Below are 11232 nucleotides of genomic sequence, written 5' to 3' on the forward strand. Positions count from 1 at the left end.
TGTGCTCAGCACCATGTTCACTCTCTCCATGGTAAACTCGAGTGCCACTCATAGCTCTGGCAGTGCTACCAGCTGGACCTAAAGGGGCTGCTGACCTGAGGGGATTCAGCCCCACCACTCACACCCACAGTGGCTACACACAGATTCACCAGCATGGGTGGCCAGGGGTGCACTGAGAAATCCCTGGAATTAGCAGGAGGGCAATGCCAGACTGAAGGTTGCACTGGAGAGAACAGACAAGACAGGTCCAGAGCAAAGCAGAAGAACAAAGCCAAGCTATAACAAGATGGGGACAAGCCAAGTACAACAAAAGCCAAGAAGCTCTGAGAAACAATTCTGCAACAGCCAGGATCAGCTGAAGCCCTCCAAGGAGGCTTTGCTCCAGAATTCCTGAGTGTTCTGCCATGCACGAGTAAGGACTGCTGCCCCTTCTCACTCTCTGGGAGGGGAGCTGCAGGTGAAGCTTGCAATGACTCTGGTTTTGCCAAGCAGCCCAGTATGAGCAGTGCAAGTGCTCTCAGGCTGTGTGAATGGACTTAGTGAAAAACACACAGCACAGATGCTCCTTGAGACAATTTGGAAAAACATCAAAATCCCTTCTACCGTTCACACTGAGCTTCTGTGCTGGCCTGTGTCCTGGTCCCACAAAAAAGGGCATGATGCACTTTTCACTGTGCAGGAGTTGGCTTTCTAAGCCCTGGACAGGTTTGGGAAGCCGCTCAGGCTCTCTATGGTGTTCCCTACTCCCCCAGTTGTTTGTTACTACACCTACAGCTGCAGTGGTTGTGTTTCCTCTCTCATCCACCTCCAGCAAAGTCACACTTGTTTAGTTAGAGAAGCAAGGCCACAGGAAGGCACTTTCTTCCAAATTCAGCTGAAGAGATTTTTGCCTTCAGATGTCGCATCCACTTCCCATGCCAAGTTAGCACCCCACAGTCGCAATGCTGGAATGATTTGAGACAGTTACAAATAATATCAGACAAAATCCAAGCACCTACAACCTACTTCAGGCTTGTGAGTAGACACAATATCTTACAATAAAAGGCTCAGCTTTCAGGTGCATAGGATCTTTCTTCAGGTACACAGGGTCTTTCTTCATGTCTGAAACAAAAAGAGCAGTTTTCAAAGACAACTACAAGGAAAAACCAAAACATTCAGAGTTCAGTACATCACAGAATGGACCAAACATGTGTGACCTGATCCCTGTATTATACTTGAAGTAAAATAAGGCACACTCTCAGGAAGGATCTTCTTGGCACTGCATGGAGCTTTCCTTCAGTGTGATGCTGAGCAGTTGCTGGTGGCAACATTTGGCACAGCTGGAACTGGTAAGGCTGCCTAGTCATAGCCTTATTCTTCTTTTCATACTCTATCCCCTTTTCCTGCTAAGATAAAGCTATTTAGAGTACTCTAGTTTAAGAATGGAGTGTCCAGGGAAGGAGGGGAAGAAACTAAACATTTTAATTGAAGAAAACAACACTCTTATGCAGGTTAACAGGAAACTAGCACTGAGATATAAACTGGTTTGGTCCAAGCACAGCACACACGTAAATCCTCATGACACACACCTCATTATAGCAGACAGAACTACAATGTGCTTGAAGATGGTCACAGTGCAGACAACAAACAGAAAGGAGTTCCATCATCTTTAATACACAGGCAAAGTCTACAGAGACCACTGCATCCTGTCTCAGTATAACTTGGGTAAGTTGCCACAGAGATATGTTCATACTGGAGACAAACACAGCTGCAAGTGTCTCTAGAGCACTGCTGGTCAAATTTATCTTGTGGGTTACACTTGGCAAAGTCTGGTTCAAAAATCAAAGCAGGTGCATTTTCCCCCACTCTAATATTAAGTAACAGATTTATTGAATTGAGTCATTACTGGCAAGCCAGCAGGTGCAAAAAGAGGGTACTCTTTTAAAAAGTACAGAACAGACAAATACATAAGACACGGGCCCCCAATTCCATCAGTACATTGGGACATACATGCTTGCAACATGAATTCCATAAAGGTCTATTTTATACAGCTGCATTTTAAAAACTGATAAACAGGTGACTCCCCTTAGCTGGCCTCCAGGATTCAGTTCAGTAGGTTGGCAGCTACACAATCACACAGATTTCTCTTTTCCACCTGAAGAAGCAGAGTTTCTGTCTATAAGGAGGGGGAACAAAAGCAACATTAAAAAAGAAGTGTCAGCATTGTAAAACTAATTAGCTCCCAAAGGAAAGTCTATTTTACTTTTATTCTAAGATTTGAAACTGGTTGCATGAGATGAGGCTTGGGGTAAAAATCAAGAGTTATTGTTTACTGCTCTGCAAAATAATTTAGCTTTTCTGGGATTAATTGGCATACCAAGATGGCAATAATTCTGTGACATGGAGAAATTCAGTGCAGTACACATTCATGTTTTTCACATTAGTCCATTCAGTATGTGTCTGGTGTGCTGTTATTTTTGTTTAAAGTTATTTTTCTTTCTTACAATCTTACTTCTACAAACTGAACTGTAAGCTTGGACGTTCATTAGAGGCTTAAAAAAATCTCAAAACCTTTCAGGAATGCTCTTTTACTTAAAAACAGATTCAAACATTAAATTTAGAATATTACAGCCCGGGATCACTGTTGAAAGTTCTATGAAGAAAGTAAGGCATAATTTAGTTATAGAATATCTCAGTTGGAGGGACCCATAAGGATCATCAAATGTAATTCCCTGCTCCTTGCAGGAGTACCTAAAACTGAAGTGTATGACCAAGAGCATAGTTCAGACACTCCTTGAACTCTGGCAGTCTTGGTGCCATGACTACTTCTCTTGGGACCCTGTTCCAGTGACTGACCACCCAGTTGAACTGAGGTTCATCAATATCAGGAGATCATTGTTGCTCCCAGGTACCTATTTCTGAAGCAATGAGAATGGACTGGTAATTTTTGGGTATGACCAGAAAGGCCAGCCCCCTCTCAGCCTGCCTGTGTGAGAAAGGGCTGAGGACCAGGGAAGAGATAGCAGGGCTGCATAAGGAAATTTGGGAATCCTTCCTTTCTAGCACACACATACTTTGACTTTCCTGGCTGTCTGGAGCGCTTGTAACTTCAGTAGATGCTTGTTGGAGCACAGATGTTTGACATCACCATTACATCTTCACCTCAGTTCATGAGCTGAAGCTGTATCTGAGAACCAGGCTGATTCAAGAGAGGATTTCCTCCTTATTGTCATGGAACACAGTAGCTGTGGGAAGTCCACTCACCAAATTAATTCCTACTGGTATAAACAGCTACACAAAAAAGGGCATTATGGACACCACCAGCTCTAAATGGCAATCAAGTTCATCCTTAACCTTCCTGACTTGTGATTTTTCTATGAGATGGAGTTACCATGTGATAAAAGGCTGTATTTTAAAACCCATGCTATCCATTGACCCACATCAGCTAAAGGCATTTAGAGCAGAGCTGGGCTGAAGCATCCCGCTTTCCACTTGCCTTCTTAGTGCAGGACAAGCTATCTGCTGCTCAGGGCTTTTTTTCCACATGATAAATGACCAGACACAGCCCTGTGGTTCTACATTAAATCAGGAATCACTTTTGATTGTTTCAGCTACCCTGCAAAACTGGAAAGATCTGATCAGGCTTCGCTAATCATTGAAAAGACACTCAATCACCACCTTCTAACCATCCCTCTGACATCATTTGCAATGGTTTGAATAAGGGAGGTTGACAGCATGCCAACGTGTTTGGAGCTAAGCCCCGAGGCTTCTTACAATCTTATATATCTTTAATAACATTTTCAAGCCTTTATTTTTATTTTCAGGGACACATCTAATTTAAAGTACTTTAAACATTACAAATAACCACTGACAGTTTAGAAAGCAATAAAGAACGAAATGAATGGCACTAAATACAGCTTTGCTAACTATTTTGAAAGCATGATCACAAAACTGTTTGCACAGAGATTTGATATTATTCCCTGGTAGGTTAAAATATGTTTTAAAAAAACAAAAAAACCCTAAACTAATAAAACAACAACTAACCAAAACAAAACAAACAAGAAAAAACCAAAACAAACCCACCAAAACCCACCAAACTCCAGATTCTGAACCAACAAAAAAGCTGTTAAATTCCAGCTAGAAATGCAACGTCCACTGGTTAACTCTGAAAAATGAGCTGGAGTTCTGAAAATAAGTGTCTATTGTGTGGACTTAGAGTGAACTGTGCATATGGACTGAATTTGTTTTCCAGGATTTGTTTTATGGCTGTGTCCCTGAGGGGCTCTATTTGAGCAGCTTTTAGCTGCTGCAGGGAGCTGGCTGTGAACTGACTGAATGGTGGTGGATGGCAGCAGCTCCCTCCCAGCAGTAAGAGACCCCTCTCCCCAGTTCATGATCAGAGCTGCACCTGCCACATGGAGCACTTTGGCCGAGTGGTGAATCACAGATATCCCCAGAAAATGTTGCCCAGAGCTAGTTATCACTGCCAAAACAACTAATCCAGCCTGCAGCCTGCTCCAAGGGGTCAGCAGCAACAAAAGGGTGGAACACAGTATACAGAGGGGTAAACAGATCTGGTGTATGTATGGATAGAAGCCAGACTCTCAAAGGTGGTCTGCGACCCTTCTCTTGCCACATGAGTAAAAGCCAGCCAGCCTGAAAATTAGCAAGGGATCTTCACATCAGTTTAGGTTACAAACACATCCAGCTCTGGAAAAGGAGATACAACATATGGCCTCCATGAAAGGGGGTGTGACCTATGCTAGAGTCAGTTTGCTTTGTGAGACACCATGTAGATCAACACAGGGCCAAATTAAGTGTGAAAGCTCTTGAGCTGTGCAATAGAACTATATGGTTTCCCTTGTACAGGACTGGAGGGTGAGATGTGCAGGAGGAATTAAATGAGAAATTCCTCTCTTTTGGCAATCCCTAACCCTCCAACACAGTTAAAAGCTGCTTAGTCATCTTCTAACAATCTTGCCTGCAAACAAGAGAGGTTTTTTTCAAGAAATTATTGTATCCAGTGGGAATATTAACAAAGGGAATTATATTTTCAGGGACAGAAATATTTGCCGCACAAAGCAGCAACAGAGACAAAAACAGTCAAATGTGAAATATGTATGTGGCTGAAAGCTACAGTCTTAAAACTCTCAGTTTGCATCAAATTGGGCCACAGCTGAATAATAAAAGTAAGAATTAAAATACCCTAGAAGGCTGTTCCAAAAAGTCCTCCACTATTAAATGTTTCCATGTCTTTTGAAGATGTAGGCAGAACTCCTGTCTTAATGACTAGAATAGGCCTGTCCTAGTCAGGGGAACTGAAGGACCTCAATATGGACTCAACTATTTAGATTTTAAAGTGATAAGGAAGTGACAGGTTTCTTTTGGTGAGACTACATCATGAAGCCATATTTTCAGGCTTGCTGTCAAATCTACAACTGTGAAAGTCAATGGGACATTCATCGCAACTGACTTTGTTCTATCCTCATTTTATCTCTTTCACCTTCTTTTATTTTGAGGGGTTTTTTAAGTATTGAAGTAGAGTTGCTATCTTTGGGGTTCTTATTGCTACTCCTGCTCTGTTTCTCTCTTGGTCTGCAAGCTGAAGGTTTCATAAAGGTCACTGCCATAGCCAGATACCCAGAGAAGACTTTAGGAGTTGAGATATTTTTAAATCAAGATGTAGAAATTCTGGTGAAAAGTTCAAAGGTTTGTAAAAGAGTGAAAAGATGTGCTAGAACTATTTTACAGCACAATCTGAACATCTTGTTTGGGCTGTACACAGAAGATGTATTCATTAGCAAAGATTTCTTCATGAAGCCCAAAATATATGTGACCTGTAATTATTGAACAGATTTTGTTTAGCAGTAAATGTGCTACATACCAATCTGGTTCTATTGGAATGTTTGCTTGGGGTTTTGTAGTATGTCATAATACAGGGCGTCTTCATTCCTGCACTTGCATTTTCACCTAAATGTCAAGGACCCTGCTTGAAGTTACCTCAAACCATTCTTAAAAGATGCCAGTTCATAGGCTTTGAACTAAGAACAACCTTCACCATAGATTAGAAAAACAGAAAAGTTTGAGTGCCTTCTGTTGAAAAATCTCTGCAAGAGCATAGCTATAGCACTTCAGCTCAGGGGTACACAGGAGGTGGGGACAAAGCCACCCTCCTGGGACACCTCCATCTGACAGCACCTGGGACACAGCCACACACAGATTGTGGGTTGCAGCACCAAGAGAAAGATTTCACTTCTCTCCTGAATGAAGATACCAACTGCAGCAAGTTCTGCACACTGACTGCAAGCCAAACAAGTTTCATTCCCTGTGCTCTTCTACTGTGTGGCATTTTTCATCATTATGAAATCAGAGAAATGTAAGAACTATCTATGGATGATGTTTCCTCCTTTAGCATCTCCGCAGGGGTAAAAGCATGTGCAAGGGAGCATTTTATTTTAGTAGGCTTTTTGTTTGAGCTGCTTATCTCTTTTTGGGAAATAAATATAAATTATACTTTCGCCTTCTCCCCCCTAATATAAAATCAAATATTTGTAATTCAAAGCATTTGGAATGAGAAGAGCAGCACTAATAGCTGTATCTTGGCAAGAAAAGGATACAAGGCTGAGGATGGTCAGTTCACTCATCCCTGTACTTCCTGGTATCCAGGAACCCCAAGGCAGAAGAATTTCACAGATTATTGCACAGAGAGGTGCAATGTTATTAACCAGCTTCACTTTAGAAGACAGGACAGGACAGTTCACTGAGTGTTTTTGCAAAATCCAGCCACCTTATCTACTTGTACCTACAGCATTTTCTTCTATATTAAAAAAGTACAAAAGAAGAAATTTGATGTTTCCTTACCCGTGTGTCTAGATTATATGCTGTCTTCTTTAAATCCTGCAGAGCTCTCTGCATGAACTCAAATGCATGGCAATCAACACAGGGACGGCCTAGGAAAACATTTGGTAGAGCATTTAGTAGAAAATCATGACTATATGGCATGAAGAGTTAACTAGAAGGATGAAACAGTGATTTTGAGTATCAGAAAGAGCTACAGAAAAGAATCCACAGAGTGTATACTGATGTAGGTACACCTAAACAGTCTAGGTTATCATAAATGGATAATGCATCCATCTGGATGGTTCACTCAGTCTCTCAGTGACAAAAGAATTAATTCAACAAAATTGCATTAAATTTTTTCTTCCTCCTTTATGGCTGTTTCACTCTTCCTTGTCACAGTTCATAGTATGAAAATTTGAGTGTTTAATTTTGCTCCACTAACCTAAAGCACATTTTGAACCTGATCTTCAGATTTTTCAGAAATTACTTCTGAAATCATGAATCTGTTCCTGGGAAAATCTTGCCTCCTGATCTCAAAAACTTGAGCTCTAAATAGAGAGCTAATGGAATAAAACTGACTACAATATCACAAAGACAGACCACTTAGCCTCTAACTGTGAATATGATGCAACTTAGTCTAAACAAATGCCCTGTCATTCAGTGGGCATTGCTAATAAGCAGAACTGCTGCAATCTGGACTTACTGCGGAGTTTAAGAGAGTATTCCCAGACTGAGGGCTACAAGGCTGTGCCTGGATCATCATGTAACACAAAGCTGTGCCCCAACAGATAGCAGTACCAAGACAGAACAAATAGAGACATGATGAAACGTCTTTGAATCATCAGGCTGTGCATATGCTCTTATTTGCCTCTCAGTGCCTGAGCCTCGCTGACAACTTCACTGGAAATACTGTGCTAGTGAGAAATTCTGAATGCAGGTTTAGTTTGCTCTCTGAGGTCTGGTAAGGAAGAAAGGATGAAACCTAGACTGATGTTGGAGAATCCTGAAGTCACTGTCAGCCCATTTTGCAAACACTTAATGTTGGACTGATTACTACATGCCTGTGATAAGCTGGAGTGTGAGCTTCCAGCTCATGATCTGTGTGCAAACCAGCAACCAGAAATTTTGCCTGATGGAGAAAAGAAGCCTGCCAAATTCTTTAACTCACTATTAAAAACAGAAAAAAAAAAGAGAAGAAAAAACATTAAGGAGTATTAAAGACCTATTCTCTCATTGTTGTACCATCACCCAACTTTAGTGTTACTGTGACTGCAGTATACAAAAGGAGAGAACAGCAGTTTTCACAGCAACAATTTGATGCAAGGACTTGTCATTATGTTTATAATGTAAAATAGACTCAAAAAACCCAGCAAATGAGAATTTAGCTGGTTGAAGGCCACAGGACTAGGTGTTGAAAAATGCTTTCTTAACATCTTCACTGTGAATTTTTAAAATAAAAAATAATTACTTTAATACAGTAAACATTCTCAAGAATGAAATATCCTCAACAGTCAATGTAAGCTGAAAAAGAGCAAGTCTCAGTAATGTCTCTGAAAAGCAAATAAGGTGATTCCTGGCATAGAAAGGGCTAACACAGTGAAAGGGCTATACAAAAGAATAGGTGCAGAACAGTGGCAAATTTCAGGTAGAAGCAAGACAGCAACAGGCAGGAGACAAAGATAAGAGAGTGAAAAGCCTTGGATGCAGGAGCAAAACAACACTGGTATGCTATGAAGCTGTGATTTTCAAACAATGTACAGAAGACATGACCAAAATAGTTTGAATTATTTGGACAAGCTTCAGTGATGTAAGTCCTGCAACAGGAAAACTACAGTAGGGGCTGTATAGGAGGACTGCAGGGTAGTACATACTTTCAGCTGGTATGGCTGTTCCTGCTTCTTGATCAGCTCTAACAGGTTCCATGAAGAGCAGTACAACCACAAAAACTAAAGGAACTGTAAGGATGGCTCTTCTTAGAAGACAGGGTGCCAGCATGTTGGGAATGGGTGCTTCTCTGTTTATGAAGAGACATAAACAAGTTAGTGAGGAATGCTACGGACACATGGGTTTTCTTACACAGAAATTAATGTTCCTGATGGCTAAAATGCTGGCAGTCTTCCTCTGAAAGAAAACAAAATATCAGATCTAGAGCATGGACAAAACTTTTCTGCACTTTTCCAGAAGTGCACATAAATCCAAAATGGGAAAAAACATTCCTAGACATGAAGGACAAGATCAGAAGTCCACAGACAGTTTTTGGGTTCATTTGCAAGCCGGGATGGCAGCAGCTTTGCCTGCTCTGTGAGTTTATTCTAACTACAAAGTCCTAGATTAGCACATGAATCTGGAGAGCTGGTTCACTGTTAGACTTTGAGATCAAAATTGCAGGGATTACAGAGCTGGCTGACATAGACCAGAACCTGGAAATAAGGTCTTTACCCTCTACTTGCTCTACTGACACACCCTCTTTATACAACTAGAATAACTAAAGGTAACACTAGCATTACACACCACACCAATACAAAAACTCCTCTATGAAAGCAGATGAAGGAAAACACTTTTGTTAAACCTCCACAAGTTCACAGGTAGAACTTTTAATGATAAATGCATCAAAACTCTTTCACCTTATGTTTTCCCTCCTAATCTGGGCTTCAGACTGTTATTTGCAGCCATCCATTTGTTCCTGAACACCACACCATACCCTGAAGCTGGTAGAATTTGGTTCAGTGACAGCTCCCCTTCACACAGAGGTAACATTTTCTATAAGTCCGCAGGTTTCAAATGAAATATTTTCTTGATCCGACAGGTAAACTGTTCAGATCAAGAGGGACTGGCTCAAGCTACAACTGTCTGTTAGAGATTTCAATCCAAGCCTCAAGGATTCTGGCAAACTGCTAGGAAGGTCCTTAGTTCAGCCAAGTTTACCTTTCATTCCTGTATATTCAAATGGAAGAAAGAAAGAAGCAACTAAGGCTAAGTTACTGCAATAAAATAAAATCCGATAAAACAAAAATCTCTTCAGCTAAGCGTGGGAAAGCAGGATAACATTCTGCCTCTTTTTGACTTTTAAGCTGGTGCACACTAAGCAAAAGATGTTGCGTAAGACCATCAAATCTGCATGTACTGAATGCAAGAGTACAGCACTCCCCAGAACAGATTGTATTTCATATTTAGAAATGAGGATAGAGGGAGGCAGGAAAGGAAAGGGTTTTCCCCATCTTGCCACAAACACAGAACAAAAGCTTGCTCTTTGATACATGCAATCCACCTCTTCAGACACAGCCTTTCTGAAGCTGTAAAATCTGCACAAACACTTGCAGCACGTGGAATACAGCAATTCATCCAGGAAAGGTGCAGCATTATACACATCCCCTTCCTGTGCACCTCAACCTAAGCATAAGAGTAGGGAGTGGTTCAGAGGCAAGAGACAGACGTGCATGGTGCATTTAGAGTCATAGATGTATTTGAGCCCACAGCAACAAAAAATCTGGTAATGTAATTTCTATAACCTCATAAGCAGGTTTCCTATCACACCCAGTATTTAGATCTGATGTGATCCTTTTTCCTATTTCCACAATCCTTAAAATAAAGGGACTAAAATCATGGCTTGGGGTTTCTGTTTTAATTAACGGTGATCTGCAATCAAAACCAGTACAATCAAAGTCTTTGCATCACGATGCAGCAGAGTGTCTCCAAGTAACAGTACATTAGGATAATACCAACCTCTTTTGAAAGTACCTGATGAAGGGCGGCAAAGGCTGTTCTCATAGTTGACTGAGTACTACAAAGGTTCAACAAAACAAAGCAGACATTCTGGTAAACTTTTTAGGGTACCTTACACATCACCCACCCCAGAGTAAGCTCAGCTGTGCAAAAAAACTGCTCCCTGAGTGCAGCAATCACCTTAAATCACATCTAACTCCTGCCTTAGTCATTCCATGGGATTTAGCAAGGAATAATCATGACAAGCTTCAAGGGTGGTCTCTCTTTGCAGTGCAACTGGGAACAGAGACAGATCTGTGCATGGACTTCTGTGAAAGAGAAAAGTCATCCCCTTTAACAAAGGAAAAAATATCAGTACCTGATCTTTCTCTTGTCTTTGTGACGGTTTCTTTGAAATGGCCGCTGCAAACTGCTAAGAGAACAAGTGCAGCATTTCTGAGCATGTGCACTGTCTCTTTTTAACCTTCCCTGAAAGAGGTTATTACTATGGGGAGATTTCTGCCATGGCAACAATGCAGAGCACTGCAGCACACAGTGCAGATTTAAAGAGGCACAGGCTGCGTCTCCCAGGTCTGGGGAAGAATGTTTCTGGTTTGATGTGCAAGATCCAGCAGTGACTTACCTGCTCTGGGTAAGGTTTTTAAAGCCAGGCCATTTGATTCATCTCTGCTGAAGTCTGCTGAATGGTTT

General features: G+C 41.3%; 1 protein-coding gene across 2 annotated transcripts; it reads right to left on the reverse strand.

The window, feature by feature from the left end:
* Nucleotides 1-1633: 1633 nt before the first annotated feature.
* Nucleotides 1634-10999, reverse strand: LOC139672592 (NELL2-interacting cell ontogeny regulator 1-like). Of its 2 annotated transcripts, none has more exons than XM_071556957.1 (4): nucleotides 10901-10999; nucleotides 8691-8833; nucleotides 6841-6929; nucleotides 1634-2155 (listed from the first exon to the last, which is right to left on the reverse strand). In XM_071556957.1, exons 2-4 carry the CDS (start codon nucleotides 8812-8814, stop codon nucleotides 2084-2086), a joined length of 285 nt encoding a protein of 94 aa, XP_071413058.1. In that variant the 5' UTR covers nucleotides 8815-8833; nucleotides 10901-10999; the 3' UTR covers nucleotides 1634-2083. The 2 variants fall into 2 exon arrangements, with proteins under 2 accessions (XP_071413058.1, XP_071413057.1); XM_071556956.1 differs by lacking the exon at nucleotides 10901-10999 and adding an exon at nucleotides 10543-10599.
* Between the last annotated feature and the right edge of the window lie 233 nt (nucleotides 11000-11232).

This window comes from Pithys albifrons, chromosome 5 (assembly GCF_047495875.1).
Source record: "Pithys albifrons albifrons isolate INPA30051 chromosome 5, PitAlb_v1, whole genome shotgun sequence".
Taxonomy (NCBI): domain Eukaryota; kingdom Metazoa; phylum Chordata; class Aves; order Passeriformes; family Thamnophilidae; genus Pithys; species Pithys albifrons.